The sequence below is a fragment of the Bos indicus x Bos taurus genome, chromosome 24, assembly GCF_003369695.1.
Source record: "Bos indicus x Bos taurus breed Angus x Brahman F1 hybrid chromosome 24, Bos_hybrid_MaternalHap_v2.0, whole genome shotgun sequence".
NCBI lineage: Eukaryota > Metazoa > Chordata > Mammalia > Artiodactyla > Bovidae > Bos > Bos indicus x Bos taurus.
In genome coordinates this window covers 53,057,939-53,085,486 of record NC_040099.1, presented here as the reverse complement: position 1 = coordinate 53,085,486, position 27,548 = coordinate 53,057,939, and the positions used below count along the sequence as shown (strand labels likewise).

Genomic DNA, 27,548 nt, shown 5'->3' with positions numbered 1-27,548 from the left:
GTATTAATGATGCAATACTTCATTTCTAGCCAGGAACCCCAATGCCTTTTTCATTTCATTGATGCTTTAAATAATAATATCTACTTTTTTGTTTATCAATATGCTCTCATTGTAGAAATGTTAATAAAATTTACCAGAACCTCATTATCCAAAAAGAACTATTATTATTTATTTATAATTTCCACACATGCATATATATGTGTGTGTGAAAGCAAGAGAATATATACTAATATACTTATTTTTCAAAAATGGCATTATACCATACATACTGTTTTGTAGTCTTAAAAAAGTTACAGAAAAATCTTTCTCTGTCAATAAATAAGTCAACAGTGTAATTTTTAACAGCTCCATAATATGCAACTGTATGAATTAACCACAATCTTTGCAATTTATACTTAAGCCCCAAAGACATTAAATCTTACTATGAAAACACGGGAAACAAACTACATTCTGCAAAAATATGGTTAGGTCTCTATATACAAATTTATTATACTTCCATAAAATGTCATGTTAGAGTCATAAAAATAAAAATGATATATGCAGATTTGAGAACTGAATAAAAATATATGTTGAAAAGTAATACTGAAATTCTGAATACTATATATCAGTTAAAAGAATATGATTCATTGACATGAAGTTTCGTCTGTTTTTTCTTAAATGAAGTATAGTTGATTTTCAATATTAGTTTTAGGCATACAGCATTGTGGTTCAGTAATTTTATAGATAATACTCCATTAAGTTATTCAAAATAGTGTTTATAATACCCCGTGCTCTACAATATATCCTTGCCACTTATCTATTTTATATACAGTCATTTCTGTGTTTTCACCTCATGCCCTATTTTGCCCCTCTTCCCTTTCCTCTTTCCACTGAAAACCACTAGTTTGTTTTCTATATCTGAGTTTGTTTCTGTTTTTCTCGATACGTTCATTTTACTTTTTTCGATTTTGCAAATTAGTGGTATCATACACTATTTGTCTTTGATTCATTTCATTAGGCATAACATTCTCTAGGCCCATCCGCATTGCTACAAATGAGAGAATGTAATTCTTTTTAGTGGCTGAGGAATACTCCCCTGTATATGAATACCATAGCGTCTTTATCCACTTGTCTATCGATGGACACATGCTTGGCTTCCGTAACCTGGCTACTGCAAACAGTGCTGCTATGAGCATCGTGTGTGTGTGCTCAGTCTGTGTCTGACTCTCTGCGACCCCATGGATTGCAGCCCACTAGGCTTCTCTGTCCATGGGATTTTCCAGGCAAGATTACTGGAGTGGGCTGCCATTTCCTACTCCAGGGAAATTGTCCTGAAACAGGGATCAAACCTGCTATGAACACTGGGTGCATGTATCTTTACAAATTAGTGTTTTTGTTTCTTTTAGATAAATACCCAAGCATAGAATTGTTGGATCACATGGTAGTTCTATTTTTAGCTTTTTTCAGGAACCTCCATACTGTTTTACATAGCAGATGAATCAATTTACACACCTACCCACAGTGTACAAGGATTTCCTTTTCTCCACATTCTTGCCTACATTTGTTTTTTGTAAACTTTTTGATGACACCCATTCTGACAAGTGTAAGGTGATGTCTAATTGTGGTTTTGATTTGCCTTTCTATTAATTAGAAATGTTGAGCATCTTTCATGTGCCTATTGGCCATTTGTATATCTTCTTTGGAAAAATGTCTATTCAGCTCTTCTGCCCATTTTTTAATTGGGTTGGCTTTTTTTTTTTATATTGAGTTATATGAGCTGTTTATATGGAGAAGGTGATGGCACCCCACTCCAGTACTCTTTCCTGGAGGATTCCATGGACAGAGGAGCCTGGTGGGCTGCATGGGTTGCTGGAAGTTGGACACGACTGAGCGACTTCACTTTCAATTTTCACCTTCATGCACTGGAGAAGGAAATGGCAACCCACTCCAGTGTTCTTGCCTGGAGAATCTCAGGGACAGGGGAGCCTGGTGGGCTGCTGTCTATGGGGTCGCACAGAGTCTGACATGACTAAAGAGACTTAGCAGAGCTGTTTATATATTTTGGATACTGACCCCTTGTTGGTAATATCATTTGCAAATATATTCTCTCATTTAGTAGGTTGCCATTTCATTTTGTCAATGGTTTCCCTTGCTGTGCAAAAGTTTTAAGTTTAATTAGGTCTCATTTGTTTATTTTTGCTTTTATTTCTTTTGCCTTAGGAGTGTGTGTGTGTGTGTGTGTTAAGTCTCTTTAGTCGTGTCTGATTCTTTGTGATGCTATGGACAGTAATCTGGAGTTTGCTCTGTCATGGCATTCTCCAGGCAATAATACCAGAGTGGGTTGCTATGCTTCTTCCAGGGGATTTTCCTGACCCAGAGATTGAACCCACATCTCTTACATTTACTGCATTGCCAGGCTCCTGAGACCCACCTGGGAAGACCTACCTTAGAGGACAAGTCCAAAAATTATTGCTGTGATCTATGTCAAAGAGTGTTCTGACTATGTTCTCTTCCAGGAGTTATATACTTTCAGATCTTATTCTGTCTTTAATCCATTGTATTTTTGTATACAGTGTGAGGAAATGTTATAATATCATTACTTTACATGGAACTGTAAAGTTATTCCAGGACCACTTATTGAAGAGACTGTCTCTTCTTCTTTGTATATTCTTGCTTCCTTTGTCATAGTATAACTGACCATCAGTTCAGTTCAGTTCAGATACTCAGTCGTGTCTGACTCTTTGCGACCCCATGAATCGCAGCATGCCATGCTTCCCTGTCCATCACCAACTCCTGGAGTTCACTCAGACTCACGTCCATCGAGTCAGTGATGCCATCCAGCCATCTCATCCTCTGTCGTCCCCTTCTCCTCCTGCCCCCAATCCCTCCCAGCATCAGAGTCTTTTCCAATGAGTCAACTCTTCACATGAGGTGGCCAAAGTACTGGAGTTTCAGCTTTAGCATCATTCCTTCCAAAGAAATCCCAGGGCTGATCTCCTTCAGAATGGACTGGTTGGATCTCCTTGCAGTCCAAGGGACTCTCAAGAGTCTTCTCCAACCACAGTTGAAAAGCATCAATTCTTCGGCACTCAGCCTTCTTCACAGTCCAACTCTCACATCCATACATGACCACTGGAAAACCATAGCCTTGACTAGACGAACCTTTGTTGGCAAAGTAATGTCTCTGCTTTTGAATATGCTATCTAGGTTGGTCATAACTTTCCTTCCAAGGAGTAAGCGTCTTTTAATTTCATGGCTGCAGTCACCATCTGCAGTGATTTTGGAGCCCCAAAAAATAGTCTGACACTGTTTCCACTGTTTCCCCATCTATTTCCCATGAAGTGATGGGACCAGATGCCATGATCTTCTAAATATTTTCTGAATGTTGAGCTTTAAGCCAACTTTTTCACTCTCCACTTTCACTTTCATCAAGAGGCTTTTTAGTTCCTCTTCACTTCCTGCCATAAGGGTGGTGTCATCTGCATATCTGTGGTTAGGTGTGGGTTTATTTTTGGGTTATTTATTCTGGTCCACTGATCTATTTGTCTGTTTTGGGGCCAGTACCATGCTGTATTGATTGCTGTAGTTTTGTAGTATAGTCTGAAGTCAGAGAGTCTGATACCTTCAACTCTGTTCTATTTTTCAAGATTGTTTTAACAGTTCAAGGTCTTTTGTGGTTCCATATAATTTTTGGAATATTTGTTCTATTCTATGAAAATGTCATGGATATTTTGACAGGGATTGCATTAAATCTATAGATTGCTTTGGGTGATTTGGGCATTTTGATGATATTAATTCTTCCAATCATAGTTTTGTCCTTTTAACCAGGACATCATCAAGAACACTTCATGTATTGTCAAGTTTAACTAACAGGATCTCAAGTACTGCTTTCCCTATCACTACAGAGTTGGCAAGAAGGTCCTCAAATTAAAGACAAACGGGCACAAGCATCTTCTCACTCTGAATAAAATGGCTATCATTTGGAGTTAAACATTTCCCAAGACTTGGTAAGAGACATCAAAATCTGTCTCACTGATCTGAAATGTCACTGGAGCATATATATATATATATATAATGAGAAGGAAAATCAAGAAGGAGGTATCCTAGAAATCATTAGCAAAACCTTCTAAGGCCTGAGAGACAATTTTATTCTCTCCAGTGAGAGACAGAGGTGCTCTTCCTCTCCTGATGGCTAAGATAAAATGAAGCTATAATAAAAGACATCTACAGACTCTTGAGGTTCCTGCAAAAGAGATCTGCCTTTCATTTATTCCCTAGGTAGAAGCTTATTGAGGCAGCAGGCTTGCTGGTCTACCCTATGTCTATTCAAACAGACAAGAGATAACTGAACAAAGCATGTCTGAGAGATGAGCCAGTGTGGATTATGAGCGTTCTCATCATTTGGCTTGTCAAAGACAGAGGAGCTTCCTGTGGGTCACATGGGCAGCTGGAAAGTTAGGCTTGAAAGTAGCTGACCCTCCAGAAGACCAGTGAGGTGGACAGGTACATCTGTTTCGCGGGGGGGGGGGGGGGGGAGGGTTAAGTCCTGACGAGGTATCTCAGATCATGGAATTGGCCAGAGAAGCATCCCACAGGCTCCCGTAAATAATTCATATTGTGTTTTATAAGAGGCTGAGAATCTGGGTGCCACCTGAGGTCAGCCCATGTGCCCAGAAAATCAGTGAAGAGCTTCAAATTGTGCTCTCTTCCCTCCCACCTTGACTTTCTCCTTTCATCTTTTCTTTATCTCCAATCGCTGTACCCCCACAAAAACCAGGAAGAGCAGGGAGGTAAGAAGAATGGCTAAAGGTGTTTCTGAAATGGAGTAAGCTCCCTGCTTCTGTCCCACCCCCACTGCTCCATTTATTCCAAGGTGCTGGAGGATTCAGGAAACAAATTGTAACCCCCCTAGTCCTCAGAGCCAAAAGTCTGACCATAGGAGAAAAAGAATCTTTAAATTAAATTTCAGATTTTAGTTTCTAATGGAACTGGACCATGGTTTAATGATAGAAAGTGACAGAAAAGTTAAGGACTCTGCTTGAGATATCACTTAAGGTCTAGAAAAAGAATACTTATGATAAAAAAAAAAAATCAGCAATTAGAATCTTTGTTTGAATGACACTGTGAGAAAGCCTCACCAACCAGCTACACTTTCAATCAGTTAGAATATTTTAATTTGGTTTAAAACAGCAATTCAGACAGTATGATACTGGCACAAAAGTAGAAATACAGATCAATGGGATAAGATAGAGTGCCCAGAGATAAACCCACACAGCTATGGTCAGCTAATCTATGACAAAGGAAGCCAGAATATACAGTGGAGCAAAGACAGCCTCTTAGATAATTGGTGCTGGGAAAACTGGACAGCAACATGTAAAGGAATGCAATTAGAACACTCCCTAACACCAAACACAAAAATTAACTCAAAATGGATTAAAGACCTAAATGTAAGGCCAGATACTAGAAAACTCCTGGAGGAAAGCATAGGCAGAAGACTCTGACATAAATCACAGCAAAGTCCTTTTTGACCCACCTCCAAGAGTAATTAGAATAAAAACAAAAATAAACAAATGGGACCTAACTAAACTTAAAAGCTTTTGTGCAGCAAAGGAAACCATAAGTAAGATGAAAAGACAACCCTCAGAATGGGAGAAAATATTTGCAAATATAGCAACTGACAAAGGATTAATCTCTAAAATATAGAAATAATTCATGCAGCTCCAAAAAACAAACAACCCAATCAAAAAAATGGGTGGGAGACCTTTTTAGACCTAAATAGACATTTCTCCAAAGAAGACATACAGATGGCCAACAAACATATGAAAAGATGCTCAACACCATTAATTCTTAGAGAAATGAAAAACCAAAACTACAAGGGGGGCGGGGTGGGGGAGATATCACCTCACACTGGTTAAAATGACCACCACAAAATCTACACACAATAAATGTTGGAGAGAGTGTGAAGGAAAGGGGACCCTCTTGTACTGTTGGTGGGAATGTAGACTGATACAGCTACTATGGAGAACAGGATGGAGGTTCCCTGTATGCATGTGTGTTCAGTCACCAAGTCCCGTCCGACTCTTTGCGACCCCATGGACTGGAGCCCCCTAGGCTTCTCTGTCCATGGATTTCTCAGGCAAGAATACTGGAGTGGATTGCCACTTCCTCTCCAGGGGATCTTCAAGATGCAGGGACTGAACCTTACAATAGCCAGGATATGGAAACAGCCTAAATGTCCAGGATAAAGAGAATGTAGCACATATATAAAATGGAGTATGACTCAGCCATAAAAAGGAACAAAATTGGGTCATTTGTAGAGATGTGGATGGACCTAAAGAATGGCATATAGAGTGAGGTTATGTCAGAAAGAGAAAAACAATATGGCAGATTAATGCATGTATGTGGAATTTGAAAACTTTGGTATAGATAATGTTATTTACAAAGTAGAAACAGAGACACGGACATAGAAAACAAACATATGGCTACCAAGGAGAAAGCGGGGGTATGGGATGTATTGGGAGACTGGGGTTGATGTACATGTATATGTATATATATATACACACACTGTTGATACAATGTATAAAATAGACAACTAACAAGAACCTACTGTATAGCATAGGGAACTCTATTCAGTGCTCAATGTGACCTAAATGGGAAGGAAGTCCAAAAGGAAGGAGATATGTGTATACAGATAGTTGATTCACTTGGCTATACAATGGAAAATAACAACATTGCAGAGCAACTATACTCCAATAAAATTTGTTAAAAAGAAAAAAAAAAAGCTAAATTGTCTGGATAAAAATAATCCAGATAAATGAATAAATGATTGAGCATTTTTTTTACTGAATCTAATTATTTCCATAGACAACTGATTCATAAGGATTACTCATACAGTTGTGTTTTCCAAAGTCTATTTGGATTATTAGTATATTTGGCAGTGGTATAATACACTTCTAATTTCCTACTCAAAAAAACCAAACCAAAATAAAACCAGCTACTGATTCTGAATCTACCCAATGAATTGACCAAGCAATTTCTTGATGAGAGTATTGGGTTGATTATGCAACTTCCCATAAGCATTTTGAAACTATAAGAGCCCACAGAAAGTGAAACATCCTATCAACCATTTTCTGTTTATTTCTCAGTTATTCCTGGACATGGATTGTTCTCCACCAAATCATTAAACAGCAGGCTTTTTTTTTTTTTTTTCTTTAGATCACTTTGTACACCAACAGAGCCTTCAGGGAGACTCCATTTGACTAGGCTAGTGAGTTTGAGCAAGCTCTGGGAGTTGGTGATGGACAGGGAAGCCTGGCGTGCTGCAGTCCATGGGGTCACAGAGTCAGGCATGACTGAGCGACTGAACTGAACTGAGTGATCACATAATGTGATTGTGTGGGGATGACAGTCGATCTCCATGGTAATCAAGGCAAAGTAACAGAATAGTTGATGTTTTCATACTTCAAGTGTCCCTGAAGTGACTTTTTTTAAAGCAAGGGATTGACAGAAAATTTTAAATCAACTTTTCAAAGACACAGGGAAGTAAAATACGTACAAATGGCTTCAAATTTTGCCTTGACAAAACTTCTGTTCAAGATGTAACAAAATCCAATTGGTTCATTTAGCCTCCACATTTCGATATGTCCTAACTGGATTGCCTCCTGTCTCTTAGAAGTTTCAAGAAGCATCACAATTATATAAGGCAGTTGACGAGACCATAGAATAGAAAGTAAACCCAGTTAATTAACCAAATTTACATCAGATTACTTTCAGTTCAGTTCAGTTCAGTTGCTCAGTCGTGTCCGACTCTTTGCGACCACATGAATTGCAGCACACCAGGCCTCCCTGTCTATCACCATCTCCCGGAGTTCAGTCAAACTCATGTCCATCGAGTCGGTGATGCCATCCAGCCATCTCATCCTCTGTCGTCCCCTTCTCCTCCTGCCCCCAATCTCTCCCAGCATCAGAGTATTTTCCAATGAGTCAACTCTTCGCATGAGGTAGCCAAAGTACTGGAGTTTCAGCTTTAGCATCATTCCTTCCAAAGAAATCCCAGGGCTGATCTCCTTCACAATAGACGGGTTGGATCTCCTTGCAGTCCAAGGGACTCTCAAGAGTCTTCTCCAACACCACAGTTCAAAAGCATCAATTCTTCAGCGTTCAGCCTTCTTCACAGTCCAACTCTCACATCCATACATGACCACAGGAAAAACCCTAGCCTTGACTAGACGAACCTTTGTTGGCAAAGTAATGTCTCTGCTTTTGAATATGCTATCTAGGTTGGTCATAACTTTCCTTCCAAGGAGTAAGCATCTTTTAATTTCATGGCTGCAGTCACCATCTGCAGTGATTTTGGAGCCCCCCAAAATAAAGTCTGACACTGTTTCCACTGTTTCCCCATCTATTTCCCATGAAGTGATGGGACCAGATGCCATGATCTTTGTTTTCTGAATGTTGAGCTTTAAGCCAACTTTTTCACTCTCCTCTTTCACTTTCATCAAGAGGCTTTTGAGTTCCTCTTCACTTTCTGCCATAAGGGTGGTGTCATCTGCATATCTGAGGTTATTGATATTTCTCCCGGCAATCTTGATTCCAGCTTGTGCTTCTTCTAGTCCAGCGTTTCTCATGATGTACTCTTCTAGAAGTTAAATAAGCAGGGTGAAAGTATAGTCGTGACGAACTCCTTTTCCTATTTGGAACCAGTCTGTTGTTCCATGTCCAGTTCTAACTGTTGCTTCCTGACCTGCATACAAATTTCTCAAGAGGAAGATCAGGTGGTCTGGTATTCCCATCTCTTTCAGAATTTTCCACAGTTTATTGTGATCCACACAGTCAAAGGCTTTGGCATAGTCAATAAAGCAGAAATAGATGTTTTCTGGAACTCTCTTGCTTGTTCCATGATCCAGTGGATGTTGGCAATTTGATCTCTGGTTCCTCTGCCTTTTCTAAAACCAGTTTGAACATCAGGAAGTTCACGGGTCACATATTGCTGAAGCCTGGCTTGGAGAATTTTGAGCATTACTTTACTAGCGTGTGAGATGAGTGCAATTGTGCGGTAGTTTGAGCATTCTTTGGCATTGCCTTTCTTTGGGATTGGAATGAAAACTGACCTTTCCAGTCCTGTGGCCACTGCTGAGTTTTCCAAATTTGCTGGCATATTGAGTGCAGCACTTTCACAGCATCATCTTTCAGGATTTGGAATAGCTCAACTGGAATTCCATCACCTCCACTAGCTTTGTTCGTAGTGATACTTGCTAAGGCCCACTTGACTTCACATTCCAGGATGTCTGGCTCTAGGTCAGTGATCACACCATCGTGATTATCTGGGTCATGAAGATCTTTTTTGTACAGGTCTTCTGTGTATTCTTGCCATCTCTTCTTTAACTATTGGTAAATGACCCGAGAATGACTGGCAAGTATATACATCCACAAAAGTGGGAGACAATTTGTGATGGTGCTGCTGCTGCTGCTAAGTCGCTTCAGTTGTGTCTGACTCTGTGCAACCCCATAGACAGCAGCCCACCAGGCTCCGCCGTCCCTGGGATTCTCCGGGCAAAAACAGTGGAGTGGGTTGGCATTTCCTTCTCCAATGCATGAAAGTGTAAAATGAAAGTGCAGTCGCTCAGTTGTGTCCAACTCTTCGTGACCCCATGGACTGCAGCCTACCAGGCTCCTCCAGGGAGGGATTTTCTAGGCAAGAGTACTGGAGTGGGTTGCCATTGCCTTCTCCCATTTGGGATGGTATTACTTAGTAATTTAATTAATTACTTCAGATTAATTAATTTAATTAATTATTTATTTAATTAAGAAGTAATTAAGTAAGTAATTAAGAAGTAATCTGTACTTCAGATTAACTTGGAAAAATTCCTTGAGCTAAGAGGTATTTATCAATAACCTGCTAATTTTACTTATATTTTGTTTCACTGTTGTTGCTTTTTTATTGTACCATTCTCTAGGATATGTACAATTTGCAGAATATATTTCTGTAAAGATGACCATTTAATGTGTCCAGTTGTGGTGATAATTATTCCTATGTGTGCCTAGTCGCTCAGTCATGTCCGACTTCTTTTGAGACTCCATGGACTGTAGCCTTCCAGGCTCCTCTGTCTATGGGATTCTCTGGGCAAGAATACTGGAGTGGGTTGCCATGACCTCCTCCAGGGTATCTTTCCGACCAAGGGATCAAACCCAGGTCTCCCGCATTGCAGGCAGATTCTTTACCATCTGAGCCACCTGGGAAGCCCCATAATTCCTTTATTATGTTTTAAATATAATGCGTGTGTGCATGCTAAGTTGCTTCAGTCATGTCCGACTCTTTGCGACTCCATGGACTGTAGCCCTCCAGGCTCCTCTGTCCATGGGGTTCTCCAGGCAAGAAGACTGGAGTGGGTTGCCATGCCCTCCTGCAGGGGACCTTCCTGACTCAGGGATTGAACGGCATGTGGCTTCTATACTGGCAGACAGATTCTTTACTGCTGAGCCACTGGGGAAGCCCTTCAAATATACTGTGTGGATATAAAAAATCGTGTTATATATAACATACATATGTAAGTTACCAAGTATCAATAAATAAAAGCCATGATTTCACCACAGGCTCGCACACACAAAGAGGGCATCAAGAGCTCCTCTGGGCAGGGGTCAGCGTGGGATGTTTTTCCTGACGCCAGTGAGGTCAGTTACCTGAATGGGAGGTGCTTTTGCTCCCCAGCTGCGTCTCTGACTGGCTGTGGCTGACGGGCGTGAGGTCTTGGCAGCTCTGGATGGGGGAGTCTCTCGCCGTCGGGTCGGTGCCTGGTGGCTTCTCGATATTTTTCATCTCCATTTCTTCATGATGGATCCACAGGTCCGGGGGCCGGAGGTCCTTCTGGCTGCCCTTTCTTTTGCCAACGCTGTGGGTGGCCCGTTTCCTATGGAACAAAATCAGGAGGCAGATGTGAGTACCTTTATTCGATGGCTTTTCCTCTCTCTCTTTTTTGTTTCTTAGTCAATTCAAGTTAGAAGCGAGAGAGAGGAGACAAAAGCGCTCCCAGGAGGAACCCCGTGAAATCCAGGCGCTGGCAGCCTCGGCCTGGCTGCCTTTCCTCTCCTTCCCTGGAGCTTCGCCGCCTTCCGGAGACGTGGCGCGGCCTCCCCGGGGCCCGGCGGCCTGCCAGGGAGCGCTTCACGCCAGCATCCCCGCTGCGGGCTTCAGCGCGAGGTGACGGTGGGTTAGACGGAGCCATATGCCGTTCTTTGGAGCCGGGCATAAGGTACCCCACGGCAACATCTGTCTAGCAGATAAATGACAGCGTTGCTTCCAAAGGGCAAATGGAAATGAAAAGGCCAGGATTTGTGCCAACAGCCAGGATTGGGGCTTAGAAGAAAGTGTGTACCTCAGCTGTCCAATTTCCTGTGCAACTGGGGAGGTGGCCCTTTGAAGGCAAAAAGGCTGCAGAAACACATTCTCGGGAGAATAAAATGCTTTCTTCTTGGAGTCACTAAGTGTCTGGATTCGAACACAATAAGACTCATCTTTTTTTTTTTTTTAAGACCGATCCTTTGACAAAAGAAGAAGCCATTTGGAAGTGTGCTGTAAACATCTCTTATTTTATTCAGTAAGCATTTAGCAATCCTTAATTTGTTTTTCAGCAGCAGTCTCCTCTTGGGGCCATTGAGATTGCAATGTTCCCTGCAGACTGAGTCAAGAGCCCGATGCTTATGTTAGCCAATCTCTAGAGCAGGGGGTCCGGAGAAGGCAATGGCACCCCACTCCAGTACTCTTGCCTGGAAATATCCCATGGGCGGAGGAGCCTGGTGGGCTGCAGTCCATGGGGTAGTTAAGAGTTGGACAGGACTAAGCGACTTCACTTTCACTTTTCACTTTCATGCATTGGAGAATGAAATGGCAACCCACTCCAGTATTCTTGCCTGGAGAATCCCAGGGACGGGGGAGCCTGGTGGGCTGGCGTCTAGGGGTCGCATGGAGTCAGACACAACTGAAGCGACTTAGCAGCAGCAGCAGAGCAGGGGGTCAGTAAATTATGACCTGAAGGCCACATCCTCCACTGTTTACTTTTGTGTGTTTTTTCTTGTAGTTTTTTCTTTTTCTTTTTTTTTTAAGATTTTACTTTTGTCTTAATTGGCATCTTGCTCAAAAGCACAAAACAATGAATGATTTGGTGGCTCTATAATAGTTACAAACAAAATCCTTAGGCAAATAGTTACAGTATCCCACATCAGTTATTTCACATTAAGGGCAGGTTGTTTAAAAAAAACAAAAAAATAAAAAACAGTGCTGTGCTTAAAGGGAGCACAAACAAGGTAAGCATTTTAATTTTTTAACAAAGTTAAACCTAGCACCTTTAAAATATAAAAAATACTGTAAGTACAAAAGTATCATTTCTGTGGAGGAAAACTCCAGTGCACCAACAGTGCAAAGAAAAGCAGCATTTTCAAAGCTGGAATTAAGTTTGTGTACACACACACACCACCACTCTGCCTCCTATGTGGAATACGCACTTCTGTTGTGCCCTCCCCACCAAGGGCTGAAAAGAGCTCCTGGGGAGACTCTTTTTCCAAATCATAGAAACTGCTCTGGCTTCCAGGCTATGGGCTGGGAAGATTTTGGTGTAGGGCAAGGAGATGAACGTGTTCAAATGGGACATGTTCTTTTTCAGACAGGCCAACTGCTAACACTTCTAGTCTAACACTTCCAGTCCCCTTCTCCCCCAGGGAGCCTCCCAGCCCAAGAGTGCCCCTGGCCAGAGGCCTACCTGTGTGATCTCAACTTCAGAGAGGGCGTCTTGAGTGCAGAGCTCCATGCGGCGAGAGGAGTGGCAGCCTACCTTAGCCACAGCTGATGCTGCTTTGCAAATGGAGCATTTTGGCCAACTCAGGATAACTACAAACACCTGTGATTCTTAACCCACTGTGACCAGTTGGTTGTAAAGTAGGGAATGAGGGTATTAGGTCTTTCCCTTCTTAATATTTTCAAACATTAATGATTAGTCCTTTACAGTGTGGTTTTTACATCACTCACAAAGTGATATTTTCTTTCTCTTAAGCACTCCATCTTCACATTGAACACTGGAGCTTCAGGTCTTACTTTAAACAAGTATGTGCTAAGTTGCTTCAGTCATGTCCGACTCTTTGTGACCCTATGTCCTAGCCCGCCAGACTCCATGGGATTCTCCAGGAAAGAATATTGGAGTGGGTTGCCATGATCTCCTGCAGAGGATCTTCCTGACCCAGGGATTGAACCCACGTCTCTTATGTCTCCTGCATTGGCAGGCAGGTTCTTTACCACCAGTGTAACCTGGAAAGCCCTTACCAGGAAAGTAAAAAAAGAAACAATGACAAGGAGAATCAATGGCCCAATGCTTGCATTCCAGCATTAGGATGAGATAACAGCTAGACTTTTTTTTTTTCCCCTAAATCATTCAGAATTTACCAACTATCCAGATCAAAGATTATTTCCAAGCAGGAGAGTTCTGACTTCAACTTCTCCACTGACCCCTGTGCAGCTCAATTTATTCTGTTTCCAAATGCTCATGGAAGGACTTCTTTGTTTATCTATCCCTGGTGCCAGATGGATTTGTAGACACAAAATGCCATAAGGATCACGGTCACCAGCAGAAGGTAGAAAATGGCTCCCAGCAACACCAGGTTCTGCCCACGCAGCACCGCGTTCACTTGGCTCTACTCGGCGGGCTCCCCAGGGCTGGGGCTCAGGGCCTCCAGCAACCCCAGCAGGAGGCGACACAGCCACCACCATACTGAACTCAGCATCTTCTCTGGCCGGCAGCAGAAGCCTGCAGTGCCTGTTTTTGTAAATAAAGTTTTATTGGAAACCGGCCAAGCTCATTCATTCACATTGCATTGTTGAAGAGTTACAACAAATACCATATGGCCCACAAAGGCTAAAATATTTACTCCTGGGCCCTTTTAAGAAATGGTTTTCAACCTCTGCTCTATAGTTTTATAAATTTTTAAATCTCTGCTTGTAGCTTCTGTTTCTCTTAAAATAATAACATTGCTTCATAAGGCAGAATTCAGACAGTTAAAAGCTAACCTTTGGCAGAAGCCCAGAGAAGTACCTCTTTCTCAGTTTTCTCACGTGAAATGGATGGCTTACGAGCATAACTGCTTTCTTGTTAGCTAAATGGTTCAAACAAACTACTCTCAGTGGAGACTCTGTAACCTATTCCAGGCCACTGAGAACAACTCTGGTTCCCCAATTGCTGGATAAGATGCTTTGTACACATTAGGCCATTAGTACATGTTAGTTCTATGATTTGTTCATATTTCTCAATGTTTTTTGTCTTTCCTCAACTAGGCTGATGAGGATATAAAGAAAGAAATCCAGACTTCATATTTATTTAGTGGGAAAAAATGTGTAGGGTTTTCTGCTCTAATATTTTCCCAACAAGTATCTAAAATGTGCTGATTTCCTGGCAGCAGCCTCACACTGACTCTAGACAATGGTCTATAATAGCCCCTAGATCATTTTCTTGTGTTTAAGATAATAACTCTCTTGCTAACCATTTATTCCCTGAATTCATTTCCGTACACTTCACTGACCCACAGGAAACGAGTTTGCAGTTCACACATAACTCTTTGTGTAATCCATCTCTGGTCATTTAGAAGAAACTCATGTCATTTTCAAACTTGGAGATTTCACCCAAGTATCTTTCTAACATATCACAATGCTAAATAAGTTAAACCCTGGTGCCCATATGACTTCACAGAGGCACACCAGTTTCCAAACCTAGGACAAAATCATCAGAATGTCCGTGATAACTCAATATTTAAATAGCTTGTAGTAAAGATGTTTGTAAAATAATTCATGAAACTGGAAGGAAATGATGAATTCTGGCTCCCTTGCTTACATTCATGCCTAATTCATTCATTCATTTACCAGTCCCCATGACTTCAGTACCAAGCATCTCCAGGCATATCCTACTTAAAAAAAAGTTCTAAATTTGTTCAAGGCAGAACCTTTTTAGTATGTTATGACTTATAACCTCCACTTGGAAACAAATTATTGTTCCTGATAAAATGCATAAGTATTTTTCTGATGGATTTTAATCAGATCACGGCCCACTTCCAAGTAGCTGCTCATCCACTCAGCTGACGGTTATCAACAATCTAAAGATTTCTAAGCAGACTTTATTTCTTTTTTGTATATGTTCTGACAGACCATCTAACCTCTTTTGTTTTTCTATAATGTCTCTTCTCAAGAGAGAAATCTCTGGCCTTGGAGATGCCCCCCTCCCCTGCTGGTAGTAACCCAGTGGTCCATGTAGCAGGGCTATAATAAAACTGGCATCTGCTCATAACTAAACTGTGTGGAGTTTGTCCTAAAACCTGTAGGAAGAACTGTCACGTGAACCTTTTGTCTATCTGCTGGTTCCCTGACTAAATAACTGCTGCCTGTTTTTGTCCCCAGTTCCTCTACCTCACCACTGGAATCCTGTATGGAGATGAACCCAGTGCAATGGTTCCCGAAGTCTGGTCCTTGGACCAGCAGAACTGGCATTACCTTGGAAGTTGTCAGAAATGCACATTCGCAGGTCCTGCCCCATCAGAAACTTGCAAATGGTGTTGAGACTCAGCAGGCTGTGTTTTAACAGCCCTTGAGGGAAATCTGATGCACCAAAACTGAGAAGCACTGTCTTTAGTGAAAGAAAATCAGATTTTCTTAGTTTAGTACAAAGCTAGGTTTTAATATTAGATGCAGAATGCATGCGTGCTCGTGTATGCTCAGTCACTTCAGTCATGTCTGACTCTTTGTGACAGTGTGCGGTAGCCCGCAAGGCTCCTCTGGCTATGGCATTCTCCAGGCAAGAATGCTGGAGTGGGTTACCATGCCCTCCTCCAGGGGATCTTCCCGACCCAGGGATTGAACCCATGTCTCCTGTACCGCAGGAGCATCTTTTACTGCTGAGCCACTGAGGAAGCCCAGATGTAGAATATGTTATGCTATCCTTCCTGCCCCAACACACACACACCTTTTTTTCTAGGTACCAGTAATCTTGGCTTCCAAAAATAGCTGCAGGGTCTCTTCCCATCCATGTGTTCTTGAATAAAGGCAGAACAAGGAATCTTCAAGGCTCTACCTGCTCTTTGTCATACTGTGGCAAAGCTTCCACAGCATGATCAAATTCTGATGAGGACTTATTTCTCCTATCTATGGATTTCTCTATCTATGTAGATAACTAGTAGTCATCCATCCATCCATCCATCCATCCAATCTTCTGCCCACAACGCCTTCACAGTCCTATTGACTTACAAACTACTTAAGATCCCTTCAAGCCTGTCTTCTTCAGGAAACCCTCCTGACCAATTTAGGTCAGTATAATCTTAAAATAGCTAAATCACACCCCCTCATATTTCTCAACACCACTCAACTTGCATTGATCACTGTCAGTCTAACTGAGCTGACCAGATGCTCCCTGTGTGTGAATTGGTTTCCTCCACTGATACATGAGCAAAAACTCTCTTTACTTCCCTTCTCCAACATCATCCATTGTTTCACAACATGTATCCCTTTGTTTATTCAGTGAACATTTGTGGATGGTAAATGTGCCAAGAAATGTACTAAGGACTAGAAATGTGAAGATCAAAGAGATAGTGGGAGTGAAAATGGAGAGATCACAACAGACAACACAGAAATACAAAGGATCATAAGAGACTACTATCAGCAATTATATGCCAATAAAATGGACAACGTGGAAGAAATGGACAAATTCTTAGAAAAGTACAACTTTCCAAAACTGAACCAGGAAGAAATAGAAAATCTTAACAGACTTATCACAAGCACAGAAATTGAAACTGTAATAAGAAATCTTCCAGCAAACAAAAGCCCAGGTCCAGATGGCTTCACAGCTGAATTCTATCAAAAATTTAGAGAAGAGCTAACACCTATCCTACTCAAACTCTTTCAGAAAATTGCAGAGGAAGGTAAACTTCCAAACTCATTCTATGAGGCCACCATCACCCTAATACCAAAACCTTACAAAGATGCCACAAAAAAGAAAACTGCAGGCCAATATCACTGATGAACATAGATGCAAAAACCCTTAACAGAACTCTAGCAATCTGAATCCAATGACACATTAAAAAGATCATACACCATGACCAAATGGGCTTTATCCCAGGGATGCAAGGATTCTTCAATATCCACAAATCAATCAATGTAATACACCACATTAACAAATTGAAAAATAAAAGCCATATGATTATCTCAATAGATGCAGAGAAAGCCTTTGACAAAATTCAACATCCATTTATGATAAAAACTCTCCAGAAAGCAGGAATAGAAGGAACATACCTCAACATAATAAAAGCTATATATGATGAACCCACAGCAAGCATTATCCTCAATGGTGAAAAATTGAAAGCACTTCCCCTAAAGTCAGGAACAAGACAAGGGTGCTCACTTTCACCACTACTATTCAACATAGTTTTGGAAGTTTTGGCCACAGCAATCAGAGCAGAAAAAGAAATAAAAGGAATCCAAATTGGAAAAGAAGAAGTAAAACTCTCTCTGTTTGCAGACGACATGATCCTCCTCATAGAAAACCCTAAAGACTCCACCAGAAAATTACTAGAACTAATCAATGAACATAGTAAAGTTGCAGGATATAAAATCAACACACAGAGATCCCTTGCATTCCTATACACTAACAATGAGAAAACAGAAAGAGAAATTAAGGAAACAATTCCATTCACCATTGCAACGAAAAGAATAAAATACTTAGGAATATATCTACCTAAAGAAACTAAAGACCTATATATAGAAAACTATAAAACACTGGTGAAAAAAATCAAAGAGGACACTAATAGATGGAGAAATATACCATATTCATGGATTGGAAGAATCAATATAGTGAAAATGAGTATAATACCCAAAGCAATCTATAGATTCAATACAATCTCTATCAAGCTACCAATGGTATTTTTCACAAAGCTAGAACAAATAATTTCACAATTTGTATGAAAATACAAAAAACCTCGAATAGCCAAAGCAATTTTGAGAAAGAAGAATGGAACTGGAGGAATCAACCTGCCTGACTTCAGGCTCTACTACAAAGCCACAGTCATCAAGAGAGTATGGTACTGGAACAAAGACAGAAATATAGATCAATGGAACAAAATAGAAAGCCCAGAGATAAATCCATGCACATATGGACACCTTATCTTTGACAAAGGAGGCAAGAATATACAACAGAGAAAAGACAATCTCTTTAATAAGTGGTGCTGGGAAAACTGGTCAACCACTTGTAAAAGAATGAAACTAGAACATTTTCTAACACCATACACAAAAGTAAACTCAAAATGGATTAAAGATCTAAACGTAAGACCAGAAACTATAAAACTCCTAGAGGAGAACATAGGCAAAACACTCTCTGACATAAATCACAGCAGGATCCTCTATGACCCACCTCCCAGAATATTGGAAATAAAAGCAAAAATAAACAAATGGGACCTAATTAAAATTAAAAGCTTCTGCACCACAAAGGAAACTCTAAGTAAGGTGAAAAGACAGCCTTCAGAATGGGAGAAGATAATAGCAAATGAAGTAACTGACAAACAACTAATCTAAAAAATATATAAGCAACTCCTACAGATCAATTACAGAAAAATAAATGACCCAATCAAAAAATGGGCCAAGGAACTAAATAGACATTTCTCCAAAGAAGACATACAGATGGCTAACAAACACATGAAAAGATGCTCAACATCACTCATTATCAGAGAAATGCAAATCAAAACCACTATGAGGTACCATTTCACACCAGTCAGAATGGCTGCGATCCAAAAGTCTACAAGCAATAAATGCTGGAGAGGGTGTGGAGAAAAGGGAACCCTCTTACACTGTTGGTGGGAATGCAAACTAGTACAGCCACTATGGAGAACAGTGTGGAGATTCCTTAAAAAACTGGAAATAGAACTGCCTTATGAACCAGCAATCCCACTGCTGGGCATACATACTGAGGAAACCAGAATTGAAAGAGACACGTGTACCCCAATGTTCATCGCAGCACTGTTTATAATAGCCCGGACATGGAAGCAACCTAGATGTCCATCAGCAGATGAATGGATAAGAAAGCTGTGGTACATATACACAATGGAGTATTACTCAGCCATTAAAAAGAATACATTTGAATCAGTTCTAATGAGGTGAATGAAACTGGAGCCTATTATACAGAGTGACGTAAGCCAGAAAGAAAAACACCAATACAGTATACTAATGCATATAAATGGAATTTAGAAAGATGGTAATGATAATCCTGTATGTGAGACAGCAAAAGAGACACAGATGTATAGAACAGTCTTTTGGACACTGTGGGAGAGGGAGAGGGTGGGATGATTTGGGAGAATGGCATTGAAACATGTATAATATATATGAAACAAATCACCCGTCCAGGTTCAATGCATGATGCAGGATGCTTGGGGCCGGTGCACTGGGATGACCCAGAGGGATGGTACAGGGAGGGAGGTGGGAGGAGGTTCAGGATGGGTAACATGTGTACACCCATGGTAGATTCATGTTGATGTATAGCAAAACCCATACAATATTGTAAAGTAATTAGCCTCTGATTAAAATAAATAAATTTATATTAAAAATAAAAATTCTCATAAAAGGGACATTTTATTTCTATTTATTTAAGTTTATATCTATATGAGATGATGGATATTCACTAAACCCATGTAATCATCATTTCATGATGTATAAAAAAATAAGTAAAAATAAAAAATGAATGAAAAAATGACATGGCTTTTGCATCACTGGAGCAAGGAGCATGTGCTGGGGCATGGCACATAAGAAAACTGAAAAGTAGAGAGGACTAAATGGTAACAGATACAGTTAAAACACCAGGAAGTCCCTGGGAAATTGCAGAAACATTTTTGTCTCGAGTTAACAGTAAGCAGATTTGTTACTTTGTAGATCACACACTATGCATAGTAATCACTTGATGTTAATAATAAAAATTTGTCATTATTGACTTGGAAATATTTCAAGGTTTCTTTACTGACTCCTTATTTGCTATCTGTTCCTAACTTTGCAGATAATCTGTAACTCTAAGAAGAGTTTCTTTCTTCATTTTTAATTGGTCTGCTGGGGATGTGAATGGGTAAGAACCAAATCGGTTGGGCACCCATTTTACTCCAGACTGTAGTACACATTTAAATTTAATGTATTCAGACAACTCTACCCATGTGTCCATGTGGTAGTCATGTGTCCAGAATTTCCAGGATAGTCGCTCTGTCAAATATTTTGCCTTTAGTATCTACAGATACATTCTAACTTATAATAAATGTTCTACATTTTAGCCAGGGAAATAGTATTACTTCATTAAAAAGCTCTTAAATCCCCCATCAATTTAAGCCTGAAAACACAAATTTTCCACTTCATTAGAACTGACTCGAACATGTTCCTTTTTATAGCTGAGTAGTATTCCATTGTATATTATGCACCACAGCTTACTTATCCATTTATCTGCTGATGGACATCTAGGTTGATACAGGGAAAAAACCATTACAATATTATAGTATCCTCCAATTAAAATAAATAATTAAAAAAAAAAAAACTGAGGGAAACACACACACACATAAAATTTCCATACTATGATATTCTACTATAATCTCACTAATTCAAGATGTACAAGGAAAGTCTCTTCAAAGTAGTGTAATTTTAAGTTAGTAACCAAAAAAGAAATGTAAAGTTATTTTTATTTCATGTGAATTTGAATCTAAATGCTACCATGAGATTCTATAATTTAGTAGTAGTCCATGCGGAATTTTGGTGGTAGAGAGTTGATGCTGCTGCTACTGCCAAGTCGCTTCAGTCGTGTCCGACTCTGTGTGACCCCAGAGACAGCAGCCCACCAGGTTCCCCCGTCCCTGGGATTCTCCAAGTAAGAACACTGGAGTGGGTTGCTATTTCCTTCTCCAGTGCCATCTCCTTCTCTTCATGAAAGTGAAAAGTGAAAGTGAAGTCGTTCAGTTGTGTTCGACTCCCAGCGACCCCATGGACTGCAGCCTATTAGGCCCCTCCGTTCATGGGATTTGCCAGAGAATTGATAGAAAGTATTTATTCCCACTTCTTTGAGGAAGGGCTTCCCTAGAAGGGAGAGGTACCCACTGCAGTATTATGGCCTGGAGAATTCCATGGACTGTATAGTCCATGGGGTCACAAAGAGTCGGACACGACTGAGTAACTTTCACTTTCACTTTATTTGAGGAAACGGACAGAGATTAGGTCTTCATTTAGGTTTAATTAAATACCATTAACTTAATTACAGAGGTGGTATAATCAGAACTCAAACTTGGGTTCTAACTTCTGTTAGCTATTTTATAACATAAAACCTTACCAACTAGAATATGAGTCAGACAAGATAGCTCATTACCTCATCATTATATAAATCACAGAACAAAATGTGTAGACACTAACGTGAATGAAGTATTACTGATAGTACACAAAAATATGCTCCAAATCCATTTGGATATAATTCAAGTCCTCCAATAAAACACAAAGACAATTTACATTCTCCAGCAGTTCTAGATAAAGAAATATTGAAGAAGCCCATGGATGTTTCCTACTTCACCTTATTAATCACTTTAAACTCCCATTTCTGAGAGGCCTGTAATGGACATTATTTCTGTTTCAAATTAGAATTGATTTTGCTTTCATCTGCATTATATAATTTGTTCTACAAAGTTCAATGGTGGTGGTATGGGGAGAGGGTCTCAACAAAATCAAGAAAAGCTCAATTAAAACTCAAAAATATCTTAAAGGAGAAGTGTTTTTTTCTTTGTTAACACATACAAACAAAGAGACCAAGATGCCAAGTAAATATTAAGAGACTTTGGAGATGGGGTGAGGAAAAACCTAAGGCACAGTAACATAGGAACCATAGATTAACTTTCCTTAGACTTTCAATCATTCATGGAGTGATTTATTCTTTCATTCATTTCCTAATTTTAAAAACAAGTCAGGGACTTCCCTGGTGGTCCAGTGGCTAAGAATTTACCTTGCAATGCAGAAGACAGGGGTTTGATCCCTGGTTGGGAAACTAAGATTCCACATGCTCAGCCTCCCTGGTGGTACAGTGGATAAGAATCTGCCTGCCAATGCAGGAGATATGGGTTTGATCCCTGGTCCAGGAAGATTCCACATGTCACAGAGCAACTAAGGCTGTGCTCCACTGCTACTGAGCCCGCACGCTGAACTTACTGAAGCCTGTGTGTTCTAGGGCCTGCGAGCCACAAGTACTGAGCTCTCATGCTACAACTACCGAAGCCTGTGTGCCTAGACCCCATGCTCTGCAATAAGAGAAGCCACATCGAAGAGCCTGCGCTCTGCAACCAGACTGTAGCCCGCTGTCCGCAGCTAGAGTAAGCCCAGGCACCAGCGAAGCCCCTAGTACAGCCATAGATAAACAAGTTAATTAAGTTTTTAAAAAACGATCCCACATGATCTGGAACAACTAATCATGTGTGCACCAACTACTGAGCCCCTGTCCTCTGGAGCCCGTGTACTGCAACTCCTGAGCCCGTGCAGGACGCAACAAAGATTCCCCGACATGCAACTAAGACCTGATATGGCCAAATTAATTAATTAATTCAAAAAAGTAAATTAAAATATAAACAAGCCACTCCAGGGTTCAGCCTCTTCTCTTCCTAAAAAAAAACTTTAAGCTCCTAACAAAGTGCTTAGGGTGCGGACAATTTGAGAGTTTCTCAAAATAGCATCAAATCCCATATTTGTAATATGGAGAAGACTAGCGTTCTCTGCGGAGAAACAAGATAGGTTCAGGAATCCAGTTCATCTAATCAATAAGACTCTCAGATATTCTTCTCACAGCGATGACCATGATGAAGACAAAATACCACGCTACAGAGGATTCAGTTCATTCAATTAGTTTTAGTGAATGCCTCCGTGTTTTTAAAACTGGCATGAAGTAAGGCCTGAAACCACCACCCTCCTTGCGTCCATTTCAGTGAATCTTTCTGAGCCCTGCCTCAGACACCTGAGGCTTTGATTTTCCACTGTGCTTTGTTTACAAAAGCCCTTTCCTGGGATTGCTGGACCAAGATTTGTTCAATGACTTACTCAGTCACCGTGATTTCCCCCCAGAGGCTTACTACGTGCCCAGCACTGTAGAAGCTCAGTGTGTGATTGTGTGTGTTAGTTGCTCAATCTTGTCTGACTCTCTGTGACTCCATGGGCTGTAGCCCACCAGGCTCATTTGTGCATGGAATTCTCCAGGCAAGAACACTGAAGTGGGTGGCCCTTCCCTTCTCCAGGGGATCATCCCAACCCAGGGACTGAATCTGGGTCTCCCGCATCGCAGGCAGATTCTTTACCATCTGAACCACCTGGGAAGCCTTAAGACTTCCCTGAAAGCTTACACAGGAGACCTACTCTGTAAATCTCACTCTGTCTGGTTTCCTATTGGGGAACAATGGATCAGCACACCAGCTATCATCAGCATCAAGACAGTCTAGTCAAATGAACGCAGCCGGATATAAAATTTGACCTGCCATCTAAATAAATGAAATGCAATGACTGCTTCTATATCTTTATTTTACTTTCTACAGTATGGAAATCTTCCTGTGTATTGTTACTAAATACTTTACTTAAAAATGCTAGAAAATACAGTAGAAATCAATAAACAGGATCATAGGATTTTTTAAAAGGAGAGAAAAGCAGAGGTATTTGCCAGGGAAGACAGAAAATTATTTGCTAGAGAATCTTTCTCTAGCAATATATGTTGTATATAGTTGTCACACCAGCCACCTGTGAGCCCATGCCTCAGGCATGCAGAGCACCATGCCTCAGGCCAAAAACAAACAAAAATGAAGGGAAGAGCCTATTATAGCCAATCCAGTGAGAATAGCACAGGTGAGAAAAACCATATCAGGCTGAATTTGAAAAGTACTAGACAGGCAAGGGAGAAGGCAATGGCACCCCACTCCAGTACTCTTGCCTGGAAAATCCCACAGGCAGAGGAGCCTGGTAGGCTGCAGTCCATGAGGTCACAAAGAGTTGGACACGACTGAGTGACTTCACTTTCACTTTTCACTTTCATGCATTGGAGAAGGAAATGGCAGCCCAGTCCAGTGTTCTTGCCTGGAGAATCCCAGGGACGGGGGAGCCTGGTGGGCTGGCGTCTATGGGGTCGCACAGAGTCGGACATGACTGAAGCGACTTAGCAGCAGCAGCAGCAGACAAAGAGGCATAAAATAACCAGAAGATTACTGCTGATTCTCACAACTGGCTGGTACAAGGTTAATATGCTGGTTAGAGGGTATTGCTGGGAGGCGATAAGCTGAATCAAACCTCCTTTCCATTTCAAACTTTGTACTTTGATGTATCATTCTCATATATATTATTATTACCTAGAGGTGCATAATATGAAAATATTTTTTAAGACCCTCAAAATTTTTAATTTCTGAAAGTCAACCAGAGCCAGGCAATCTGAATCATTCTGAATTTCTGGAATCTCGCTTCCATCCTAACTGCTGCCTCCAAACTACACACACCATAGCATTGTAACTATACTGACTTTGTAACTATTCTGCACTCAGTCATTCACGTGACAGGCACTGACTAAATGCCTACGAACCTCCACGTCAAAAGGGATAAATCAATACTTTTAGAGGAACACACATCTCCAACCTTTCGTCCATAATTGTAGAGAGAGTCATAAGTAGGGACATGGTGAAGGTCATTCTCTAAGCGTTACTTAAGGAACACCTACTCTCACTTGAACGTAAGAATCTGGTCTCAAGGATTAACATCAGGGCGTTCCCTGCTAGCCCAGCAGTCAGGAACCCACCTTCCAATGCAGGGGACACAGGTTTGGGCCCTGGTCGGCCAACTAAGATCCCACATGCCACACAGGGCAATTAAGCTGGCATTCCACAACTAGAGAAGCCCGTGTGCCACAAGTAGAGAGCCCATGTGCCACAACTGCTGAGCTTCTGCACACTACCACCAGAGAGAAGCTCGCTCAACGAAGACCCATTGCAGTCAAAATTTAAAAAAAGAGGTAAAATCAAAGAGAAGTGCAAAGTGTTTGTCCAGGTGGATTCTGCTATTATGTCTGCAAGTCTTTTCCTCACCCATTTTTTTATGAGCCTGGAATGGACAAAAGGCAAGATTTTTGCCCAGGTGAGGAGAGGAGATAAAGAATGCATGGTGAGTCATGAACGTGCACAGAAAGAGAGACATCAAAAAATCTAACTCAAAAAGATGGCATTCAGGACTTCCCTAGCAGTCCAGTGGTTAGGACTCCATGCTTCCATTGCAGGGGATACATGTTCGATCCCTGGTCAGGGAACTAAGATCCCACATGCTGCAAGTAAAGATCCTGCATGTAGCAACTAAGACCAGTGGCAGCCAAAAAATTAAACATTAAAAAAAAATGGCATTCAGGCCAAACAGTGACTTTCCTCTGGCAGTTAGCTGTTACCTACTTTCTCTGCTGGGCTGAAGAACGCCGGGTGCAAATCACGGCCACCGCCACCACCACCAGCACTGTGATGATGCCCACGGTGACCACGATGATCACAAGCAGGTTGCTGTTCTTCTGAGGAGTGACGCTGCCGTGTGGGGGGTGCATCTTGCCAATGGGTGGTTCTGGAGAAAGACAGGCAAATGGAGATCAGTTTAAGGACATGTGGCAGCCTACGGCATATCACGCTTGGCTAAGGATTCAGAGTTCCTATTGTTCTGGGCATTCCTGAAGCTAGGGAGGAAAAAAGCAATGAAAAAATGACAAGAAAGATCTAAATTATCCACCCACGATAAATGAAACCAAGTCCACACAGAAACTTACAGAGGAATATTCATAGCTACCTTAATCAAAATTACCACAAGTGGGAAGCCCCAGAGCCATCAACTAATAATGGATGGAGAAATGTGATATATTCATACAATAGAATACTATCCAGTCATAAAAAAAGGAAATATTAATACATGATACAAAATTCATGTACCTAGAAGTTGTCATGCTAAGTGAAAGCAGCCAGACACAAAAGGCCACATGCTGTGTGATTGTACTTATGTGAAGTTGTGGGTTTCCCTGGCGACTCAGTAGTAAAGTCTACCTGCCAATGCAAGAGACTCAGGTTCATTCCCTGGGTTGGGAAGATCTTCTGGAGAAGGAAATGGCAACCCACTCTAGTATTCTTGTCTGGAAAATCCCCTGGACAGAGGAGCCTGGTGGGCTATAGTCCGTGGGGTTGCAAAAGAGTCGGATGCAACTCAGCAACTAAACAACAATTTACGTGAAATATCCAGAATAGGCAAGTGTATAGGGACAAAAAGCAGCTGAGTGTTTGCCAGTGGACGTGAGGAAAAGTGATTGGAGAAAGACTGCTTAATGGTACAGGGCTTTGCTTTGGAGTAATGAAGATGCTCTAGAAATAGATAGTGGTGATGGTGGTAGAACCTTGTGAAAATGCTAAAAACCACTGAGTTGTGTACTTTCAAAGGGTGAATTTATGGTATGTGAATTATATCTCAATGAAAAAATATAATTAAGCTTTCATACGGAATAGAAAGTGGGGAGGACGGGAAGCATGCTGCTTTGGGTGATAAGAATTCCACCATGACACGAATAAGAACAGGCTGAGAAAACATTATTTATTTGATGCTGTGAAAGACAAACTGTTTGACACCCATCACTCACACTTTCCATTCCTTTAAAGCAGTTATCTATAAAGCACATTTAATTTTCAACCTGTCAAGGGTGCATGAATCCTACTTAAAAGCAGCCACAGGGTTAGAAAGAGTGCCATAAAGCTCTAATATAATTTTTTTTTCCTGTTTTGCAACTGTACCTCATGGCACACAATATTTAAGTGAAAATAGCAGAATGATAATTTGTTTATATAAACAAGCATGACTAATGAGCCTTTAAATGGCTTTTTTATGCCTATATCTGTAAAATGGAAATAATATTTACTGTATGTAGTTACTGTCACAATTAGAAAAAAATACATGCAAAACAATTATCTCAGTGCCCTATACAAAGTAATTGCTTATAATATCACTATACTGCTGAAATATTAAATAAAATTTTGCCTAACTTAATAATCTACCATACCATTCGGTATACTTTTGGTGTGGACTTTTAAACTCCAAATTTTCTAGAAAGCTTGTAGATAATATTCAATGTGAAATATATAGTAACTTGCTTTCACAAGTGAATATAATAACCCAGCACTTGTCTCAAAAGTGAAACACTATCTTTTGATAACTTATCTAGGAATCACTGGGGGTTTTTCTTGAAAAGATAGTCACCTAATTTTAAATAAATTATTATTGACTCAATATTATTGGAAAAAAATAAATGCTACCAATATAACTTGAATCTCAGGGGCAGGTAATTCATCAAGTCTTTACACAGTACTTTCTGTTAAAAAATTCTGATTATAAATGAAAGAAATAAGGTTTCCTTGAAGCAACTTTTTCCTTTATGACAAAGGAGTGAGGTGAGTAATGAAAGGTCAGAACTTTCTGTTAGTTTTACTTACAATTGAAAAAATCATGTTCAGTTGTACCTCAATAT

The 27,548-nt window shown here is 40.6% G+C and overlaps 1 protein-coding gene across 3 annotated transcripts in view; it reads right to left on the bottom strand.

Moving 5' to 3' along the window:
- The window catches only part of DCC (DCC netrin 1 receptor), a 1,303,205-nt gene that overhangs the window by 91,629 nt on the left and 1,184,028 nt on the right, over window positions 1-27,548 (bottom strand). For all 3 annotated transcript variants that reach the window (XM_027525589.1, XM_027525591.1, XM_027525590.1), the window contains exons 23-24: window positions 25,450-25,612; window positions 10,660-10,886 (exon numbers count right to left, since the gene is read on the bottom strand). In XM_027525589.1, coding sequence (XP_027381390.1) covers window positions 10,660-10,886; window positions 25,450-25,612 — 390 coding nt within the window. The remainder of the gene's footprint in view (window positions 1-10,659; window positions 10,887-25,449; window positions 25,613-27,548) is intronic.